This window comes from Leuciscus leuciscus, assembly GCF_965113295.1.
Source record: "Leuciscus leuciscus genome assembly, chromosome: 3".
In the NCBI taxonomy this organism is placed as follows: Eukaryota; Metazoa; Chordata; class Actinopteri; order Cypriniformes; family Leuciscidae; genus Leuciscus; species Leuciscus leuciscus.
In genome coordinates this window covers 36,530,233-36,553,549 of record NC_138727.1, presented here as the reverse complement: position 1 = coordinate 36,553,549, position 23,317 = coordinate 36,530,233, and the positions used below count along the sequence as shown (strand labels likewise).

The window sequence follows — 23,317 nt, the reverse complement described above, 5'->3', positions numbered from 1 at the left end:
GCAACCCCCCCACCCCACCCCACCCCACCTGTCCCACCCACTTTTTAAAACAAAGTTACGCCACTGATTTGTATGTGTTCTTGGAGAATGGCTCTGATAAATTAGGAAAGCTTGTGTCACGTTTGCTTGTTAAAGGGACAGTTCACCCAAAAAATGAAAATTCTGTCATAATTTACTCGCCCTCAAATTGTTCAATGAATTTCTTTCTCCTGCTGAACACAAAAGAAGATATTTTGTAGGATATGGGTAACCAAACAGTTGATGGGCCCTATTGACTTCCATAGTATGGGAATTTGTATAATCAATCTTTTTTTTAAAATCAATAAATTATCAATATTATCAATAACATTATCAAATAATAATGATAATATCAATAATATTTTCAAATAAACTATCAATTATATAAATATTTTCTGACAGAATTTTCATTTGTGGGTGAACTATCCCTTTAAACACGTCCAGGCACTGAAGCTAATTAATATTCATGAGGCAAACGTAGTTCCTTCCTATGTGCGCAGTGAGTCAACTGCGCAAAGAGCGGAAAAACACAAATATGGCACCGCGAGTTGAACAAACTCCAGGGTTTCTTAGTTTCTATTCCCTCATGATCAAGTAAAACAAGTTAAGTTTAACCAAGCTCACATCAGAAGCACGGAGATTCCCTTTCGTCGTGTTTATGTTTCGCGGTGGTTAACTTTGTGTTGTCAGCGATGTCTGATGGCTGTGAATGATCCGGGAGGTGCTGATGCTGATGCCGAAGAGCCGCCGTCTATGCTGTGGGGTCTGGACCCCGTGTTCTCCGCATATTCCAGACTCTACATTACTGACATCCTACAGATGAAAGAGTCCAGACAAGTACCTGGTAGCGTAAAATAACCCTCGTCCCCTTTGCTTCTGTTTATTGGATTTATCTTCATCTACACAGAAATAAAAGTAATAAAGTATTGATAAATAATACCAAAGCATTTTTTCTAAATATTTGTTACACTGCAACATAATGTTTTGCATGAGCGACTTTTTTTTTATTATTATAATTTTTTAGCTGCTGTTTTTAAAATAGATAGGCTAATGCATAGATATAAGAAGGCCCTGTACTTTTACTGTTACCAAAGAAGGTCCCGCATTTGACACATGCTATCTTTTAGGAGTTTATTTCTACAAGAATCACCCACTCTTCCAAGTGGATGTACTGGGGACGGTTGTTTACAAGCGGGAGAGAGACGATTTCTACTGTTATGGAGGTCTGGAAAAAAACATTATTTCTGCATTATCACCTTTTTTATCACCTTTGTGATAAAATAAACGAATCAAATTCTATCATCATCAAAGATTTTATACACAAGAAAAAAGCATAACCATTTCTGTTGCAAATTTTCTTGGTTCCTTTATAAACTCGACCACTTTGACCAGTATTTTTTTCCTTTCATGTCTTATCTTGCCTTGGGAACCAAGTGAGCCAGTACTGCCCCTCAAAAGTGGGCACATGTTGCACCTGGTCTTACTATTGCATGTCTGTTTTCCTTTAACACATAGTGGATGATAGTACTGGTGTCATAAATTGTCTTTGTTGGAAAGATGAGAAATGGAGGGATCAAGGAGAACCGACTAAATGTAAGTTACAAAAACTGTCTTGACACTACAGTAGTTCTCATTAATTTAGAATTAATTAATGTGTATTAATTCAGAATTAATACACATTAATTCAGTACAATTACAGAAAATATATATTTTGAAACTAAACTACTGTTCATAAATTTGGGGTTAGTAAGATTTTTAATGTTTTTTAAAGCAGTCTCTTATGCTTTCCAAAGCATTTATTTTATAAAAAATACAGTACAAATACTAATATTGTGAAATATTATTGCAATGTAAAATAACTGCTTTGCATTTGAATATGTTCTAAAATGTAATTTATTCCTGTGATGTCAAAGCTGGATTTTCAGCATCATTACTCCAGTCTTCAGTGTCACATGATCCTTCAGAAATCATTCTAATATGCTGATATGCTGCTCAAGAAACTTTTATTATTATTATCAAAAATATTAAACAGCGTTGCTGCCTGTTATATATCTGTGGGTATCATAACAATATTTTTCAGTAATCCCTGATGAATAGAAAGTAAAAAAAACAAACAAAAAAAAACACAGCATATTACTGTCATTTTTGATCAATTTCATTCTTTCTGAATAAAAGTATTAATATCGTTTTTTTTAATTAGCTGACCCCAAACTTTTGAACAGTAGTGTGTCAAAGATATTTAAAAGCCTTAAAAGATGGAAACTCCTTTAGTGAAGATAATGTTTTCACTGCTGTAAATATTTAATCAGCAAAAATAGTTTTTTCTTAGTGCAATCTTTTTAAAATTACTTAAACTTTATTTATTTTTTTAAAACAAGCCAGTTGTAGATGTTGAAAATATGATGCGTAAGGAATATTAATCCAGTAGGTTTACTAATCCAGTGCTAATGTCAATAGGCAGAGATCCCAGCGGATCCTCCAGAGGCTTTAACATTGAAGACGAACTCAAACGACTGAAGGAGGCTGAAAGGCAGAGCACCCAGCTGGAGATCGGAGACCTGCTGAGGATACGAGGGACTGTCAAAACCTCCAGGGATGCGAGGGAGATCAAGGCCACCTGCTTCTGTAAGTGAAATGTTAAGGGATTTAGATGCACATAATATGTCTGTTTAATCAGTTAGAGTGAGCTTGTTTGCAGAACACATGGTTATTGTGCTGTAATCATCACTCTGTAGTTGTTTGTGTGTGTGTGCGTTTAGATAAAGTCAGTGACCCTGTGATGGCAGTGCAGATCTCGCGTATGCTGGAAATGCCTCAGCTGTACAGAAAGTGCTATGATGAGCCGTTCCAGATGCCGTGTGATGACCTGGGCGGCACAGAGTGAGTCACAGAGTGATGGAGGTCTCATTTACATCTGTTATTTTACATGACATCATTTACATCTTACACCTGCAGTGACACCTAATTGTGTTACATGGAAAAAATGCTTGCAGCCCTTTTTGCACGCATTTTTATGTGAGATGTATGTATGATATAAATATATAATAATAATAATAATAATACAAATAATATATATATAATTGTGATATATGCGACACTGGACCACAAAACCAGTCACATGGTTCAATTTTTTGAAATTGAGATTTATACATCATATGAAAGCTGAGTAAATAAGCTTTCCATTGATGTATGGTTTGTTAGGATACGGCAATATTTGGCTGAGATACAACTATTCTGGAATCTGAGGGTGCAAAAAAAACCGAAACATTGAGAAAATCGCCTTTAAAGTTGTCCATTTATGTTCGCGATTGTGCTGCATTCACTCACAAAAATAAATGTTGTTTATATTTACGGTAGGAAATTTACAAAATATCTTCTTGGAAGATGATCTTTACTTAATATCCTCATGATTTTTAGCATAAAAGAAAAATCGATAATTTTTTACCAATACAGTGTATTGTTGGCTATTGCCACACATTTACCCATGCTACTTGTGACTGGTTTTGTGATCCAGGGTCATATATATATATATATATATGTATATGTATTTATGTGCAAAAGTCTTAGGCACGTTAGTATTTTCACCCCCCAAAAATGTTTTTAAGCCAGTTATTTATATATTTTGCTGTAGTGTGTCAGTAGGAAATATCAGTTTACATTTCCAAACATTCCTTTTGCCATTAATTGTAATAATCCAGTGAGATTTTTGTATGCACAAGGAGTCTGACAACAACCGGTATGATCCACACGACACGGAGATCTGATCTCACCATCATTGAGAACAGAAAAAACTGAGACGAGAAAATAATCCAGAAGAACTGTGGCAACGGCTCCAAGACACTTGAATAATTTTTTTTTCTTTGCATACAAAAATCTCACTGGATTATTACAATTGCTTAAAAACAGTTTTTTTGTGTGTGTGAAAAGACCTTTAGAGTATAAAAAATGCCTGCATTTTTTTTTAATCCAAGCTTGGGAACAAAAGCATCTGAAATGTAATGTCTTGATTCAGACCTCAAATTTTAAATGTAGGGCCTACTTATGAAACACATCAAACATGCTTTCTGTGCTTTTCAATTTTATTTACAGAGCTGGTGGTTCCTCACGTTTCCACTATTTGCTGTCTCGGTCAGTTCTCACCCTTAAGGAGTTCCTCTCAGAGAAAGAGGTGGCCAGGTTTCGTCCTTATGATGTCGAGTTCCTCTTACATCCACTGATCCAAAGTTCTTCAGCAGAACAGGTACTGGGCCTGACCTTGACCTCCACTATACTCGACAGAGTATGTTTCATGTCTTTCCTTCACTGTCCAGTACCAATAAAGCCGAAAAATGCCACTATGCAAAAGATGAATGCACAAGTCTACCAAAGTAAACTGTCCTTGTTCAATGTCACTACTCTTGGCTGGAGTATATCAGGATATAAGAGCCAGGAATAACTTGTGGGCACGGCAGGGAGGATGTGTTGTGCTGTTTGATGGCAGCAGGGAGTGATCGTCTGTAACATTTTATGAGATGCTGCTAGTCTGGAGATTCAAGGACAGCAGCATGCGGTGATGAGAAAGAAATATGCTAATGAGAAGCCTGTCGATATCTTCGTTAGTAATCGAACGAGAACGTACGTGGAGTATGCGTTTCATTTAAACATTCTTTATTTGTTAAAAGGAGCTGAAATGGTTTTAATTTTGAATGGTGCATCACAGAAATGTGATTCATTGTTTGGGTGACTCATCATTTAATTTCTTATTTTGCCTGAAGGAGTCAGATCAGCCCAGAACGTCATTGGCTACGCAAATTCGAAAACTTCTGAAAGAGACCCTGAGCGTCCTCCAGGATGAGGGACAGATATTTCGCAAAATACGGACCCAGGATGAAGTCTACAATGTATGTGCGCACACATACAGACACCTCTTAGCAAGTATGACATCATCATAGAGAGAGAAGAGAGAGAGAGAGAGAGAGAGAGAGAGAGAGAGAGAGCAGCAGTGGTTAATGTTACCTCAGGAGACTCTTAACAAAACTAAAGGGATTATGTGTAATATTCTCTTCCTACACATACTATAGATATTATAGATCTGAATAGGGTTTGTACCCTTTAGGATTTTAACGAGGATTATATTAAAAGCGCCCCTATTATGCTTTTTCAGATATTCCCTTTCATGAAGTGTGTAATAAAGCTGCTTGGGAATGTAAAAGGTCTGCAAAGTTTCAAAGATCAGATCAGCAATTCCAGACTTCCTGCACAAACACAAACCAAACAAAGGTTTGTAACAAATTTGCATAATGCCAGCCTATGGAACGTCTACTTTGATCCACCCTCAAACACTGTAGTTGTAGCCGGGGCCTGGTAGAGTTTGGTTTGTGTTGTCGAGAAGATGCTGGTTTCTGTGCTGCGAAAACATGCACTTCCAAAGGATGAGGACTCGGGCTCGAATTTATAAAGACTGGGCCATCTGACCAATCAGAGCAGAGTAGGCTCTCAGAAAGGAGGGGTTTATAGAGACCGGATCCTTTATCGAACTGTTTCAGATACTGTGAGACCTTTGTTAGACCTTCAAAACAAAAATAGCACAATAGGGGCACTTTAATGTGGTTTAACCATAACTAAAATCTAATTTCTAAAACTACTTTAGAATGTAATTATATTTCTATTACCTTGGCTGCTTTAGGTAACAGAACAAGACAAAGATCTTCACACAGCGATCAAGGACATTTTACGAGAGGATACCAAACGGGAAAAATGTGAGTTTTTTTTTTTTTAAATACTAGTTGCGTATGCATATAATTTTATTAATATTATTACACTAAATGCTTGATTTTGGTTGGTCAAGCACTGCATTTTCAGTTCAAATTATTTTGTATAATGTATAACCATGTAATTCATGGTTGTCCCAGGCTGTCACATAAGACTTTAAATTTGAATCAGTATTTATTTATTAGATATATTTATTCTTCATTGTTATTTTATTTTATAATTAAACAGTGTGCAGAGTGGGATCATATACATGCAGGTGGCCATTATTTCAAAATAAAACCTGATCCAAATATGTGAGTAAAGGACCCTCATGTTGCTTTTTTTGCAGATGCTGAGAAAGGATGCCATGTCCTGCATATTTTGTCCAGCATGAGGCAGCGCTACAGCCAAAACCTGAGTCGAGAGGTGCTGGAAGTTGCTCTGACGTTCTTAGAGTGCAAAAGTGACATAATAAGCACAACAGAAGCCCACTACATTGTTTTGTAGCATCATTTTAAAATAATAATAAGTTAATAAAAATACGAGCAAAGTGTTCAAAGCAATCATGAAGAAAGATTGTAAACAGTGACAGAACCCTTTTTTAATATAAATCATTAAAGTTATCTAATGGCTCTTTGTTTCCTTACATGTTGCTTTTTATGGTTGAATGAAAATATACCGATATATTTACTTCAGCATTGTTCTTAATACAGAAATTGCCTCTTTAATGGGCTAACATAAACATTTGAGATCTCCTGAATATTTTTACTGTTTAACCTTTACTTTCTGGCACTTTTAAAAATGGGAGCTCGACAGATCTAGTTCCCTTTCACTTTAATTATATAGAAAAGACTGGCCTGGATATTCTTCAAAATAAATATTTTGTGTTCCAAGGAAGAAAGTCATACATATTTGGTACAATATGATAATGAGGGCAAGTAAGTGATTCATTTAGCAGACAAATAGATCGTTTTAAACGGTAGTTACACTCAATGGCCATAGGAGGTCGCTGTGAGCAAATAGATACGTCACCGTCCGCAAGCTCATCTGTATGTGTGCGCCTTCAGGTCTATTTATGCTCATTTGCGGTATGAGTAACGGAAATCACGTCTCACACTGTCCTTGATAATCTTAGATTATGGAACAGATTCGCAGCAGACCATATGCTTTTTTTGTTTGTTGTTGTTGTTGTTCCATTTACACCATGCAAAAAATGCATTCATAATTAAACGTTCATCAAATGACTGTTCATATCTAGCATATGGCATGGTTTTGTTACAGATACTCTATTGCAATGTTTTCCCTCACAATAAACAAACTGAATTTAAAGAAACAAACAAACGATGCATGCTCTGTAAAATCCAGCCATTGTCTGTTTTACGAAGGAAGACAATGATATCAACACAACACTCGTTTCCCCCCCTGTAGAGACTCTTAAACTGCAACAGAGTCCTTGTCAAGAAGCCCATCCCCATTGCCCAAATATCCCAGACCAGTGTGTGCGCGCGCTTCCTGCCGAATGGACTTCGCGGTGAATGCGCCCCGGCCTTTATGACGCGCGCCGCTCACGTTTGAGGAGAACCCCCAGACTTCAGCGACACTACTGTAGTCCACACAAAGAAGACGCGCTCGTTCCCTTATGACGCGTCGATCCGGATTCCAGAATGACACTCTAGAACGCGTCTCGATTCGAATTCGGTTCGAGAATCCGCTCTGCGCTGTGAGAGAAATGGATACGAGCATGTTCGTTTCCTGCAGACGGATATAAGTTTTACCTCATTTATTACTCGATCTTCACATCTACATTACGTCTAAGGGGAACAAACGGACTGATCAAACTGACGGGCCGGGGGGCAAAAATCGTTCGCTTTCATTGTGAAGAAGAACAGCGATTTTATTCGTGCAAACGTCTTCGTGACTGTCCATTTATTCAGTCGCTGTCTGATTACCAACGGTGCTTCTGAAGCCTCTGTCTTCACAATGCAGTTTCGGACAGTTTTGGATGTAAAAGTGGTGGATGTGGAGAAGAGGAGGAATCCATCCAAACATTACGTGAGTTGGCTACCTATTCACCTTGCGTCCTTCTCGAACCTGATGCTGAGATAGGCTACAGAAAGACGCATCTGGATAATGATAAAGAACATTTCTGCAACATTATAGACACGAATACGTTTTGAGCCGATTCTGTTTTCTCCTCTAAAAAGTCTGGTACATATATGAATGGGGGTTACAGAGATAAAGAAACAACAAATAAATAAATAAAAGAGAAGAATGACCTCAGATTGAACACTTGGACTCACTATTAATTATATTCACTTAATTTGGCAAATTAATTAGTAGATTTTCATTTATTGTTTGAGATAACCCGTAGTTATATATTTATTAAAGCATGAATGACTTAAGATCTACACCATATTATTCATTTTTCAATATTAAAATTCAAATGAAATAAGCCCATCGTTGCAGCAGGCAATATCCAGTTGTAGCATGACCAATAACAATCTGATCAGTTTTGTGTGAAAATGGCTCACAAAAAAGAAAAAAAGAATTATTGTTTCTATGTCCTTTATGCAACATGAAGAGTTACATTAACATAAATACATTTTGATCAAATGTTCCAAAACTATATCTTATGAAAAATATTTTATGCACCTCACTAATGATTCTGAGGAACTGATCGATGACGTGCGTGTTTTGATCAGCTGGCATCACAAGTGATTGAATTTTATGTCACACTCCCATTTCAAGCAATTTAGGCTACAACTTCAATGACGGATTTGGGGGATTAGTGGCTTGAAATAAGTGCCCATATATGGCTGGAGTAGAAGCATATGGATTTCCTGCAAAAGATGGACTGTGGGGTTTGTTTTAAATATTTATGATACCATTTCTTGCAAGCATATGCTAGACGATACAGATTAGCTTACTAGCTATACATACATTATATAGGCTGGATTTGGGACATTTTTGACATGTGGGCTAATATAAAACCATGCCCCATTCCAGAGTTCAACTTCATTACAAATTACAGTGCAATTTCAGTGCAAATTGATTTTAAAAGTAGAGTTTGATAATTATTTGTTTTTGTCTTTGGCATGTCCCCCTTTTTCTGTATGACAAGTGTAACTCCACAAATGTGCAATGATCATGTTCTCCAGCATGATTTTAGAATGAACCCAAAGAGCATCTTGTGCTTCAGTGGAACCAAATATATCTGACCTACTGTACAAAGAGTTCACATGGTTAATGTAGTTTATTTTTATTAGTCACCCAATTAGCGCAACATTTCTTGATTTTTCATTCAATTTATGCCACAAATATAAGTTTAACGTCATAAAATCGGAGAAACCCCATTTAAACAGTAGCCAAATATTCGGTAATTTTTAGCAACAGTGCATTTTAACATCCAAATCAGCCCTTGACATTCATCAGTGGTTGTGGCTTTTTGTTTTAAAGAGCTTCTTCAACATGGGCCCATTGTCTCTAAATCTCCTAACCACCGAGAGCTTCAGAACTGTTCTCAGATCAGCATTAGTGCAACATCCTCCCCCATAACTCTCACTGGAGTCATTTGCTTAGCCATAGATTCACTGCATTCTCTCCCGGGAGAGCGAGACTTTCGGGATATGCACGGCCCTATATCCCACAGGCTTCTGCGTTCTCGGGAAAGAGAGTCAAAAAAGAAAGGCAGTTGTTCAGTCTCATTAGTAATGTTTGTCAAACAGCTGGGTATGCTTTCCTTTCGAGAGAGAGATAGAGAAAAGGAGGAGGGGAAATGTGAACCCGCATGCCCTTGTTTTAATCCCCAGAAGCAACCCGACTTCCTCTCTTTGAATGGAAGCTTGGCTGTATTTAAACCAAGTGCAAAAAACTCTTTTCCTTCACACACAAGACAACGTTCTTTCTGCCCTTTACTTTGATCCGGGATGCATCGGTAGGATGATAAAGAGTGTACTCACAACCGCTTCGGAAAAGAAGTGCAGGTTTGTCATCATTAGTCAGCTGAGAGTTTGAAGTAGAGTAAAAATAGGGGATCATTCGATGGAAAATGTCATGCTTCCAGACAGGAAGTGAGCACTGAAACACTCTTCCAAAAGGTGGACAGAATTGGTTCTATTATGCCTTTGTGGGAATCGTGTGTGTGTGTGAGACATGTTTTCTCACACACTCACTTCATTAGTGAGCACTGGTTCCCAACAGAGCCCCACATGTCTCAAATGTGTTTGTGTGTGTGAACGTTACACAACGCCGCCTTGAGGCTCTCCCCTGACAATCTGCTGTCTTGTCAGCTTTTGTATGTGACACATTTCCTTAGCTGTTTCCATCTGTTAAATCATAGGCCACTACACAACGTTCATGCCACAACATGCCATGAATCCTGATCGTTTGCCCGGTGTAATGGCTATTAAAACACTTTTATTCAGCACAAAAAGGGACTAAAGCCATGATTGTTACACGGCTTTATGTCTCTCTCTCTCTCTCTCTCTCTCTCTCTCTCTCTCTCTCTCTCTCTCTCTCTCTCTCTCTCTCTCTCTCTCTCTCTCTCTCTCTCCCTCTCTCCCTCTCTCTCTCTCTCTCTCTGGTTTAAAGGAATAGTTCATACAAAAATTCATCCATCATAAAAGTAATCCACACGACTCCAGTCACCCTTCCGCTGGAACTCGACTCTTTTGTGAACGCATGTACGGCCATTGTTGAAGGCCACAAGCCAGTGATTATAGTTTATAAAGTTTTAAATATGGATATTTTTCTTACAAAAACTCTTCGCTTTAGAAGGCATTTATTAACCCACTGGAACTGTATGGATTACTTTTATGATGGATGGATGCGCTTTTTTGAGCTTCAAAAACTCGGCCACTATTCAGTGGCATTACAAAGCTGGGAAGAGCCAGGATATTTTTGAATATAACTCTGATTGTGTTCGACTGAAAGAAGAAAGTCATATACAGAAAGGCTTGAGGGTGAGTAAATTATGGGATCGTTTTGGGTGAAATATTCCTTTAAGGTAATCCATCGTTTTCTTTAAAAAAGGAAGAAGAGAGGTAACTTACACTGCAATTCAATTGGGCCAATTTGTGGAGGATTTTAAAGCAGACACATCTCCTTTGATTTTATGAAAGGACTTGCCCTAATTCTTCTGTTTAAACGTGTGTATTATTAGAGCTGTAAAGTTGTTCTCTTGGTTTTTATGGTTGTTTTAAGGATGTGGGCGTTACGTTGTCATGACAATGAAGTTGTAAAGTTGCATATAAACTACTGCTGAACGTTTTTAAAAATGTTTTTGCATTTAAAAATGCTCAAGGCTGTTTTTATTTGATCAAAAATACAGTAAAAACAGGAATGCTGTGAAGTATTGTTACAATTTACAATAAGTGTTTTCTATTTGAATATATTTTAAAATGTAATCTATTCCTGTGATGTCAATGCTGAATTTTCAGCATCATTACGCCAGTCTTCAGTGTCACATGATCCTTTAGAAATCATTCTGATTATTATTCATGCTGAAAACAGTCGTACTTTTGTGGAAACTCTGATGCATTTTTTGTTACTGTCACGTTTGCATCCTTGATGAATCAAAAGTATTTATTTCAAAAATTTTTTTCATAAAAATGACTGACCCCAAATTTTTTAATAATAGTGTACACAGAAAAGATTAGTAAACATAAATACAGCTGTCATGTTAACATGCATATTATTTACTTCTAATGGCTAAACTATTGAAACGAATGAACGTTTTCAGATTGATCAAATTCACATCCATTGCAAGTGCCTTTTTAGTTTTTGGGTGAACTATGCCTTTAAACCAGCCCCCCTCTCTCCCTCCATATCCCACACATCCTATTCCAGCGCTCACATACGTTGATGTACTGATGAATGACTCCTGCTGCATCCTGCCTGTCTTTAATTTCCACGTTTTCATTTCCCCTCCTCTTCGCTTGTTCCTTGTCCAACATGACATCTCGGATCACTAAAGCTCATTGCTCCTTTCTGTAGAGTTACTGTCTCCCTGCCGCCAGTTGCGAAGCAAATGCTATTGCTTTCAGTGCAGCTTGATTACATCATAGAGAACAAATGATGCCAGAGCTGCTGGTGACAACATGTGTGGGCAGAAAGCGAAGGCCCTGCCACAGTAGAGCAGCCTTCGTGGGAAATGGCTTTCTCTCTCACCGTAACTAATGATGGCGTCACCCATAAGGAGAAATGATCCTGCCAAGGGCTTTCCTGGGATACTTTATCAGAATTGTATCATATTTTCCAGTGCATTTGATACATTCTAATGGTTTTCTGTTGTTCAACAGCTGGAGCTTGAATTACGTGAACTAATGATGTGTTTGTTTATGATGCTTTGTTTAGCTTTTTATTGTCTGGGACACTGGGTCTGGCTCTCTCAAAGGGCTCTATGATGAAAGATGAGATTGTTGAGGGGGTTTGAAAGGCCACGTAGGTGTAATGGAGCTGAAAAATAGCAGTAAAATGTTCCTTCTCTGACAGGTTTGTCTACACACCACCAGTTACAACATTCTGTAAACACGTAAGATCTTGCGGAGGCGACTGACTCGCTCCTAGTTTAAGTGTCTGACTTCCAATAGTAATAATCAGAATTCAGTTGATGATATTTGGCTGTTTTCAGATTATCGGTTTGTTACAGTTCATAAATTTAAACATCCTTGTCAGTGGACAATTAGACCTTCAGGTTGACTCCATAGCAGCTTTCATTGGCCAAGGACTGCCCAGAGGTCTTCTGTCATGTAAAGCAACCAATCACAGGTCGTTTTGTTCCACGTCATGTTTAGTGACGTGAAAATGTAACGTCGATGTCCCTACAATAACCCCCTCAACAATCTCATCTTTCATCATAGAGTGTGTTAAACTCTTGGACGTATTTTAAAGAGCCCATGACGCAAATTTAACATACTTTCACATACTTTTGAAAATATAGCGTTTAGTTGATCCTGATATGCTCTCATTGTCACAGTTGTAAACACGAGATACTTTTGAAAATCCAGCGTTTAGTTGATCCTGATATGCTCTCATTGTCACAGTTGTAAACACGACGGGGTTCTTCTTCCATGAGGGGGTTTGGCATCACTGCATTTTTGTTTCCAGGCAGAGCATTAAAGAACGCGATACACACGTCTTCCAGACATCCTGTAGAATTCAACCAATCAGATGACAACTTCGAAAATCCTGAAGTGTTTCCAGTTAAATCTGCCATATGCATCAGAACTTCCTGGGCGTGACGTCTGAGGCTGAGACAGGCGGACAATAAACTTTTTCTACTTTTACTATAAACATACACTATATTAAAGCATCATTAAACATTGTTATTTAAATGCTAGCAATTCGCCACATCCTTTTATAACAGCCTCTTTGCACCCATTTCTACAGAGCCCTGCACATGACATGCGGGGGAAAAATGTGTATCTTGGCCACAAATCTACAATTGGTTCCCATGACTTACTAATATGTAAACATGTTTAAATTCGTTCCCTCATTTTAAGTAAATTGTGTGACGTCAGTGCCGATATAATAATTGATTCCCTCGTTTTAAGGAAATCTTGAGCACGATAATTTGTACCCTCGTTTAACTAAATTGTGGCCACATTGTAATAATTCGTTTCATTACTTTAGTTTAATCAAAACGACGGGACGAATTAGTTCAATGTGGCCCCAGTTTTCTAAATTTAATTCATGGCCACGATTGAACTAAAACGAGAGAATGTCGTAATTTGTGCCCGCATGTCATGTGCGGGGCTCCGTACATTTCATTTTGACAGGATCACAAAACAATCACTTCAGATCAGACTGAAACAATCAGGAATGAAGTTCCGTCTTTCCATATGTCGGATTGTTCTGGAGGGGCAGAGTGGAAGGTGCTACACCCAACACAATATTTGATGCACAATTGTGGCCAAAGGTTGTGACGCTGGCAGGTTTATGTGTACGCTGAGTTGACACTTTTTCATCTGCACTTCTTCAGGAAACATGGTCCACTCTAGTTCCACTTCCTGTAACAGCATCCCTTTCCGGAAGCTGGAATGTGCTTTGTATGTAGGTATCGGGGTGAAAGAGGTGAAGAGGGGTGACCAGTGACACCGGCAAACTGAAAATGACCACAACAAAATGCAAAGGAAGTGAGAGAGAATGAGTGTCAAATAGGTTTATGTTCTTTGGATCATTGTTGATCACAGTGCTCAGTGAGGAGGTTTCATCTTTCATCTTTTGCTCTCTCTGCCTTGATCTACATACTGTTTAATTAATGATTTACAAGATTATCACTTCCTGGGGGAGATTCTCTCTCCAGAATCCCATTACCAGTGGTCCCGGCTGCAGTTACGCAGCTTAAACTGCGCAGTAAATGCTCACCCCTTGAGACCTAGAGCTATAGTTGCTGTGGAAGTTTGTGGGTCTTCATTTGGGTCAATGTTGTTGTTTGGGAAAATGTTTATTCTCGCTTTAGAGAAGAATGATTTTTTTTCTAAATATGCATCTGTCAGAGGTTTTAACAATTATTTTGTTGGAAATTTGTAGTATAAAGGGTTAAAAGTAGATACAATTATCTGGAACTTTTCACCACCACACAAAAAAGGCATATCTTACTTAATATTTTTGTCTTGTTTCTAGTCCAAATATCAAAAAAATCTTAAATCAAGATGCGTTTACTACTAGACAAGTAAAATGACATAAGATATTGTTTGGTTTTCAATAAAAAAAATAAAAAAATTTCAATGAATGCTATTCAAGTTAAATGGCACAATATATTATGTCTCTAGGATCTAAATTAAGTGAGACTTTGCTTAAAACAAGCTAAATCATCTGCCAATGGGGTAAGAGAAATAATCTTGTTTTCATTTAAATTAAGATTATTTTCTTACACCATTGGCAGATAATTTTGCTTGTTTTAAGTAAAAAAAAACTCACTTAATTTAGATCCTAGAGACATAATATCTTTTGCCATTTTACTTGAATAGCAAATGCATCTTGATTTTAGTTGAATTTGAGATATTTGGACTGGAAACAAAACAAGAATACTAAGTATGAAAAGAATTTAAGCATGAATTTTTTATTATTTTTTTTCAGTGTGTGCAGTTTGTCTGTGAGTTTAATCCATTTTGTTTGTGTACATTTATTGGAGTACACAAATGAAACGCCATTCTCAACCCATTTTACTTTGTGATGTGAATGATTTTTGGGTGGAATTAGATTTTTCTCCATTGGGCATTGAAACATGTTCTCTATATATTTGACAAATGGTTCAGAGTTGGGTTTCTAATGAAAGATTGCATTTTATTTTATTGATTTATTATTAAAATAATACATCGATTTTTTTAAATTAATTGTTATTTAATCTATTTTAAGTAATTTAATATTTAATCATTTAAAATGAGATTCATTAATTTGTTTATTTTTGTAATTACATTTTTTAATGCACACCAATGAATTTTTCACAGTACCAGATACTCAGGCTGGTGTTGATATGAGAAATGGCTCCTCACCTGATTTAAGGGATCTACCACTTCTAAAATTCTAACTTAACCCCTATAAGCATGCATTCATTTCATGTCTGGACAAAAGTTTTAAAGATCTTAAACTCAGCATCACAAGTTTGAACTCTATAACCAGCTGAACAAAATGCTATTTTGTGGCTATGAATGGACTATGGTTGGAAATATGGTAGATGGATAATCTTTTATGTGTGTCTTGAAATAGTCTCCTTAGGCGGGGTTGACTTCAGTGGTGAGGCCTGTACTTTTAAGCCCCACCAAGACTTAAAGCTTAAACACTCCTCATCCTTTTCTTTAAGACAAATCTGAAGACAAGACGACTGCTTTTCAGTAAGTTTCTCTGACTTTACTTTTCGCTGTCTATTCGAAAAGCTGCAAGCACTTGTTATTTAGGAATATGTTCTTCGGTTGGATATGCTAAAATCTGCTGATATTAATTCAATGCCTGGTTATAAGGAAAGCTTTGGTTTTTTGATGAAATGCAGAGTTTTGCCTTCCAAGACACTTCCTGTTCCTGTGATCAGAGTGTTTGGGCTGACATTTATTTATTTATGAGCAGTATAAAATGTCTACGGCCAAACCTTTGAAAGTTTAGCTGAAGTTTTTAATCAGTGGATGATGTGCTTTGTTTGCTGCAATACTTTGAAGATTATTGTTGATTCTGCAGGTATTGAATTGCTTGAAGAGGGCTTTTGTGTGGCATCTCTGCATCTCATTGGAAACAGAATGAGGGTTTTCTTCTCAAAAATGATGAGATAGAATGTAGACTAAATGGTTGAATGTGCTCTTTTGCTCATATACATATAATCAGTTTCTTTGTGGCCATATATTTTGTCTTAATCTTGTTCTCTGACTCTGTCACCGGATAATTATTTAGGAGAGGAAGGTATCCATTGTGTTACGTCTGTTCCTTTCTGTCTAAGAGTTTTGAAGAACAATTGAAATCAGGGCCCTTTGTTGCATTCTTTTCTACAACATCAATGGATATAATCAAATCCAATGTTGGAGAATAGATTTTACCAACAAAAGGCTCTTTTTAGCACTGTTTTTAAAGTGTCCCTATTATGCTTTTTCTGATATTGCCTTTCATTTAGTGTGTCATAAAGCTGTTTTTCTTCAGTAACTTACATATGTAACAATGTAACACATTTGCATAATGCCCACCCATGATCTTTTTAATGGCTGTCTGCAAACAACGTCTACTTTGACGTACCCTCAAATAATTTAGCTGGTTCATGTTGTGCACATGTCAAGAAGAAAGCAAATTCCTTTGTAAACTCTTCCAGAGGATGAGGATGTGAAGAGTCAGGGGTTAAAATTACCACAGCGATACAACAGCATTAGTGTATAACCTTTTGACAATTGCTTTTCAAATCTCTGTGTCTCTGAGGTTTAAATGGGGTTTACAAAACGCTTATCCATTAAAGATGGGACAGTACCCACATTATTTGGACCAACTTGCTCCTCAGAATCACAACCTGTATGAACAATTATTGATGTATATATTTTCTACCTGGTGTTCAAAATACGTAGTTTTGAGTTTTTATATTGTGTAGGTCTCCAGTTAACCGGCTAACTCTTGTTATTACTGTCTTAATGAAATACTTCTGCTAATCAATTGTGGGTCACTATTACCTAAAACTTTGTCTATTAATTCCGATTGTCTGTTGTTCTTATTACTTTGAGTAATGATAAAAGTTGGAGCAATTTGTTTTGCAAACTTTAATGTTACAACAGTCATTGAAAGTAGTGCTCGGCTTAGTCGGCTAACATATGCGCTGTTGTTGATACAGTTAATGATGCAGTTCCCACATGTGCGCTGAAATAAATGAGAAATATACACATCGGTTTGTTGATGGACATACACTTGTTAATGCTGATGGTGAGGAATTACAGTTGCATCATAAACAACAAACTGAGTACTGTATCACTGAGAAACGACCATTTCAAGTCGTTCTTGCGATGGAGGTTCGGGTTGAATAACTAGTTCTTCCAATGTTTCATCATCCGACTCGCGCTCGAGTTGATATGGTAAAATTGACTCCATCGTTACTTTCTTTACAGTGTGTACAATCGCTGAGGATTGAGGAAGCCTCTGGAGCTGAAGTTCAGTTATGGTAATAGACATTATAGTGTGGTGCAGGTATGACATCAGAACCCGAAAGACTAATTCGTCGCCTGGTTTCTTACAAGATTTTCCTATGGGGTTTTATAATGTGGTTTTTCGATAAAATAAAGCCTATGGTAAACATAAATTGACTATACATTGACGCTTTGTTCTAAAACATAAATTACACACACCCATAGTGAAAACGCAAATTTTGAAGCAGTTATGTTCATTTTTGAAAACATACGTTTTTCATAAGTAACTAGATAAGACGTAAGACTAGATAAGGTGTAATTTCGGTTGTTTCCTAGTTACGAAACCATAGTTCCAATGAACATTTGCAAACAGCTTCGCAAACTTACGAGGAGCTGTGGTTAGAAGAATAGTTGCTTGTTAAAATAATGTTTTTATTTTCAATTTTCAAAAACACTACTAATGCAACTCAACCAGTTCTCGGGACACTTGGGACTGAGTCAGTGCAATGGACAGGATAGAAAATGTTATACTGTTGTAGCTTGCACGGTTTTATTAGCATTGTTCAGTCAAAAACCTTCGGACATTTTCAATTTTAGAAAATGTAAAGGTCATAAAGATTGTGAACATAGTTTTGTTTAGAAATTTTGCTCGTGGTGGATGTTCTGTTGGCTTAGTCGGTGCTGTTTCAGGGCTATTTTTGCTCTCTGGGACAGTGGAAGTTACGCTTGATATTTTGGGCGTGGGTTTTCAGCAGTCCTGTTTTCCACTGTGGTTACCATGAGGATGGTCCCATCAGCCAATCAAGACAGAGATTTGATGAGTTTGCATCTTACACAAGCACACAGACATGATTGAGGCTGCTCTCTGTGGTGAAATTACAAATTACAGTTGAGCAAGGAAGGGCAGACTCAGCAACCAAACATGCCAGTCCGGTCAGAGGTCTTTAAATAACTCAAACACCCGGACGCGCACACACATATGCATACATGGAGTATCTTTTTAGCACATGCTTTCAAAGAAAGGCTCTCATGCACTCTCTCTCACACATTCACACACTTTTCCAGGCACGCGGTGTGTGATAAGCATGTATCTGTTTGGATAGCTGCACACACACACTGTGGGAAACAGCGTGAGGCGGTTTAGCCAAGGCCGATTCCCAGCATTCAACTAACAGAGGGGGCACTTTAACCTGGCACAATGCAGATATTCACAAGCATGTAAGCCGTCTGTCTCACAGCCTCGTCTACCTGCCTCTCCCTCTCTCCGCCACAAACATCTGCCTGTTTCATATGATAGCAATCATGTTTTATTACACACAGAAAAGCTGATGTCTCTTTCCACTTTATGGCCCATGACGTAATCTTTGATACACGACCGACTATGTTGCTTGTCTAATAATTGAACCCAGACTCAATTGTGCTAAACATACTGTGAAATACAAAAAACTTTTGTGGTATTTGCTACCATTTGAAATTACTTTCTTTCGCAACAGATGTCAAAGTGTCTCGCTATCCATGTGCTCAGTCCTCTGGGTTTACTACTAGTTTGAGTGTTTCAGTGGAATTGGAAAGGGTTTCATAACATTTAGAACAATCTTTTTAATTTTTTTACCATAGTTACTGCAGTTACTGTTACTGGAATTATTTTTTTTCCTGTGAAAAACTCCATGATCCTAGGGTTACTAGGGTGTTCAAGGTGATTGCTAGGGCTTTGCTAAGTTCAGTACTTGTTGCCACAATGCTAGGGTTCTCAGTGTATTGCTATGTCGCCGCTGGGTGATTGCTAGTCCTTTGCTAGGTGTAAAACTCAAGGCCACAATATTAACATTGTTAGCGTCTTGCTATGTGGTGATTCCAAAATCGCATAATGTCTGAGTCGGTACTACATTTGACTTTACTTTCTTACCGTTAAAAAATTATGTTCTATTTAGTATGAATATGGGTATGAATGAAATTCAGACGTACTACATCTGCCATGTTGTTACTGTCACATGTTCTACCAGTCTCAGTTGCGTCGCTTCACTGCCATTCATAAATCCTTTCCCGTGGCCTCATGGGATAAAGTTTCCATTGAATACACACAGTTCACAATCTCGGTGGAAGTAGTAGGTCATCCAGGGACTTTTCGCTTACTGTTTTTCGGATTCTATGTAATCGGACATACTACTTTTTTAGCGCACTGTTTTTTGCATACTATATAGAGAAGTATTCAATTTCGGACGCAGCATGGGTGTTTTTCTTAGTGAATGCTAGTGCTTTTCTAGGTGCAAAACTCGCTACCACGATGGTAGAGTTGCTATCATGTTGGTTACAGTGTTAAGGTTGTTAGCGTGTTGCTAGTGCTTTGAACATATAATTGTGTAAATTGTGTAACTGTATTTGTGTAGGCCTATATCTGTATATATCATTTTTTGTACGCTGTTTATATGAAGTATTGGTTTTTCCAATGGAACAAAAATCTTGTAAGCACACTTGGTCAATAAAACCTGTTCTGAGTCGTTGCTAGGTGCAATACTCTGTGTTGTTAGCATGTTGCTAGGGTGTTCTCAGTGGTTGCTAGGTAGTTACTTACTGGTATCTGTCTTTTTTTGGTAAAAAGACATGCAATACTATGCAATGCTGAGCAAAAATGTAGCAATGCTTACTGATGTATTGTCTATCTCTTGCACATCTAGGGCCATTTTATGCACATACACGTTGCATTCAAAGACACACATTCGATGTGGCTACTTCATACAGCATGTTGGCCAGTTGACAGGAGATCACTAGAGATAACAGCAAAATTCCAAAGCTGTTAGATCCCAAGTGTCACAAATACAGCTTTCCAGATGCTCCTCCAGGATCAGCTCACACATGCTGCTCACATAGGAGAAGACCTTGAACGGGCTTGACGTTACTGTTTAGACCCCAGAGGGAAGATGTCAACACACTGTTCTGCAGCCCACAATTGGTAGGACGATTTATTCAACGGCTTGATGCTTAGAGAGCTGTGGTCGGAATATTATGCTAAAATGAGCCAGTAATATTACACACTTACTGTATGTACACTGTGTTCAGTGTGTCATGAAAGACGGATCACGTATGTCCTTTGTTTAAAGGACAGAGGAAGCTGTCCTGTCCTCTGCTGAGTTGGGTGCAGGGCAGAGGCACCCTGCAATTATCCCGTCCAGGGGAAACTCCTGCGAACAGGAGTTCCCCTCATCTCTGTTTCCACCCAGTGCTCGTTTCTGCATGATGTCATATTGTCTGTTGGTGACAATAGAGTATTTAAGCACATTGTCTTCAAGCACATTGTCTTGCAAGACAATAGAGCTGCATTTGTTGGGTATTGCATATGTGCAGGAAATACTTGTCCCTGACTATACAGTGGTGTTTCCACTGAGTCAATGCTGTGAAGCCATTATATATCTCAATCTCTGAGTTTGTCGTCTGCCGCGTTAAATGCTCGTGCTCTTCATCAGAATGGATTCTGATTGGCTGTCAATGTCAATCGTTCATCAGCTGGAAAATATCATTCTCAAAGCCACTTTAATGTCCGGTACACATTGTATGATTTTGGGCTGTCCCAGATGAAAGATGACCAATCGTGTTGATTTCTGTGGTCATGGCTCCTAAATGGCGTATTGTTCAACTCAACATGGCGCTAAAACTTAAAACTACTTACCTCAAGCTCCATTTGCAAAATTGGCATGTCAAGCTGGCCTGTTTTCCCTAGCCATGACCGCATACATATTCTCCTCTTTCGCTTCCTCTTCTTTTTTTCAGCGTGCATAAAATTCTTCTTGCTCTGTTTGTTTACCACTAGCGCATGCTGATGATGTTTTATTCTTCTATACTCCCTTGCGTCATATGATAGTCTACAATAAATATCATCATCGTACAGTTTAAATACATGTCGTACCCAAGTTTATTAGATCCATGTCGTACAGTGTGATTTGTAATGATCTTATAGGATTGCCAAAATCGCACAATCTGTGGCAGGCATAAGGCAAGCCTCCAAGGTTAGCAAAAAAAAGGCTAACGCCTGCTAATGCTGCGGGACACAGGGAAAGAGACCAGAGCGGCTTATCATTTAAAGAATCGACAGCCTATCGGCTAATCTTCAACATGTTGGCCCTTAAACATTAGTTTTAGATTGATCTACTTTTAGAGTTTACACCCCCCAAAAAACGCTGTTTTATAACAGAAGTCATGGACAATTGCGCAGGTATGATTCAGTTTATGGCACTTCTCATTCATTTCTATGGTATGCGCAAACACTGATTAACTGCCGCACAACTATGAACGAAATTAAATGACGTCAAGGCTGTAATGCGATTGGTTATCAAGAAGGCGCACGTGATCCAAGTTGGCCATTAAACTTTCTCCAATAGTAGAGCCATGGACCCTCGTGTCTCCCAATAATAAGACCATCTCTGTCATTCTGAAAGTGATTCCAATGATATCGTTTCACTGCGGCGTTATCATTATTGTTGTGGTGTGGACTTCCTTATTCTCATAGAATTAGAACAGTTACTAGAATTTTAGAGTTATCATTATAGTTTGGTGTAAACTTGACTTTGTACTGAAATGCATAACTAAACTGTAGATCAAATTGTAGAGAATCTAATTGTCGTCTTGTCTTTTTCTCTTTTCAGGTGTATCTCATCAATGTCACATACTCTGACTCCACATCCCACATCATCTACAGAAGATACAGTAAATTCTTTGACCTTCAGGTAGGCTTATTACTTAAGTTTAACACTTGCGAATTCTCTCTCTGTCTAACTTCTTTTACTTTACTTTTATATCATTTTTTCAGGTGTCACCTCAGCACTGAGTTTAATGTCTTTTTAATGTTGGGCTAATGCAAGCCGGGGCTATGTTTGCACTCCTATTTCTCATTCTTTCTTACATTTAAGTGTGCTTTATTAGCATTACACATTAATAACAGTGTATTTTTATTCCCACAGCAGTGGCAAGTTAGAGGAAAATGTATAATAAGGGGAAGAAAGAATGTGATATGAGTCTAATGCTATTTAATGTAGCATGTGTTATAGGCCGCAGCCAAGGGGTTACACTGAATGACATTTATGGGTGTATTTTTACAAATTAAAGTCTTAAATCTGCAACAGAGCTCTCAGGACATCTCCGCCAATAACAGTATTTGCTTAGGAAGTAGAATGGAGGGACCGCAGCGTTCACACCCAACCCTTCAGGTGCAGCAGGCCCCTCTGTAAAGTCTGGGAAGAAAGATCATGTGTGTGAGGACGTGTATAGGGTTAGGATGACTGCGCACATTTAGTTGCAGTGTAAGCATGTCTCTGTGAACATGTCTGTACAATTGGTACAGTAGTGGATATGTGTATTTTTTTTTTTGTGGCTATCACTTACAAAAGTGCTAAAAAGTAACATTTTATTGGCATGTTTTTGGAAATGTACAATGGGAATGTTTTTTTTAGTTTTTTTTTAGAGTAATTATTAGTATTATTACAATTATATATATATATTTCTTTCATTTAAATATATTTTAAAATATATATTTTTTTTGTGTCATGGCAAAGCTGAATTTTTAGCATCATTACTCCAGTCTTCAGAGTCACATGATCCTCAAATCATTACAATATTCTGATTTGCTGCTCAAGAAACATTGCTTATTATTTTAAATGTTGAAAACTGTTGCTTAATTTTTGTGGAAACTGTGATGAGATTCTTTTCAGGATTCTTTGATGAATGGAAAGAACAGCATTTATTTGAAATATAATTCTTTTGTAACTATCTTTACCATTTTTACTGTCGCTTTTGATCAATTTAATGTGTCCTTTGCTGAATAAAAATATTTTTATAAAAAGCTCATACTTTTGAACAGTAGCATACTTAATGGTAATGCCATTATTTTTTGATAGTATACTATAGTGTTGGTTTTTTTTTTACCTTAAACCATAGTAGAGCCATATTTTTTGGATATGTATCATGGGAACACCTTGGTTTTTGACAAGGTA

At 37.6% G+C, this 23,317-nt stretch overlaps 2 protein-coding genes across 8 annotated transcripts in view; both read left to right on the top strand.

The window, feature by feature from the left end:
• Nucleotides 1-511: 511 nt before the first annotated feature.
• stn1 (STN1 subunit of CST complex) lies at nucleotides 512-6,380 on the top strand. Of its 3 annotated transcripts, XM_082163377.1 has the most exons (10): nucleotides 512-862; nucleotides 1,146-1,241; nucleotides 1,534-1,611; nucleotides 2,476-2,643; nucleotides 2,778-2,898; nucleotides 4,108-4,258; nucleotides 4,773-4,932; nucleotides 5,162-5,277; nucleotides 5,684-5,756; nucleotides 6,098-6,380. In XM_082163377.1, the coding sequence occupies exons 1-10, from the start codon at nucleotides 718-720 to the stop codon at nucleotides 6,253-6,255; spliced, it is 1,266 nt and encodes a 421-aa protein (XP_082019503.1). In that variant the 5' UTR covers nucleotides 512-717; the 3' UTR covers nucleotides 6,256-6,380. The 3 variants fall into 3 exon arrangements, with proteins under 3 accessions (XP_082019503.1, XP_082019505.1, XP_082019504.1); XM_082163378.1 differs by lacking the exon at nucleotides 5,162-5,277 and having other exon boundaries at nucleotides 513-862; nucleotides 4,773-4,898; XM_082163379.1 differs by lacking the exons at nucleotides 4,773-4,932; nucleotides 5,162-5,277.
• Nucleotides 6,381-7,225: 845 nt separating this feature from the next.
• Nucleotides 7,226-23,317, top strand: part of sh3pxd2aa (SH3 and PX domains 2Aa) — a 110,628-nt gene continuing 94,536 nt past the window's right edge. For 2 of the 5 annotated variants that reach the window (XM_082163355.1, XM_082163354.1), the window contains exons 1-2: nucleotides 7,228-7,800; nucleotides 21,974-22,054. In XM_082163355.1, the coding sequence (XP_082019481.1) occupies nucleotides 7,729-7,800; nucleotides 21,974-22,054 (153 nt within the window). In that variant the 5' untranslated portion in view covers nucleotides 7,228-7,728. Of the gene's footprint in view, nucleotides 7,801-21,973; nucleotides 22,055-23,317 lie in introns of all 5 variants that reach the window. The other 3 variants (XM_082163357.1, XM_082163353.1, XM_082163356.1) reach the window with 3 other exon arrangements.

What these genes read in the sequence shown, in the direction of transcription:
- stn1 (XM_082163377.1), top strand. Translation starts at nt 718, where the DNA reads ATGGCTGTGAATGATCCGGGAGGTGCTGATGCTGATGCCGAAGAGCCG. An exon ending in AGAGTCCAGACAAGTACCTG is followed by an intron (nt 863 to 1,145) that starts GTAGCGTAAAAT and finishes GCTATCTTTTAG; the next exon opens with GAGTTTATTTCTACAAGAAT. An exon ending in GATGACCTGGGCGGCACAGA is followed by an intron (nt 2,899 to 4,107) that starts GTGAGTCACAGA and finishes TTTTATTTACAG; the next exon opens with AGCTGGTGGTTCCTCACGTT.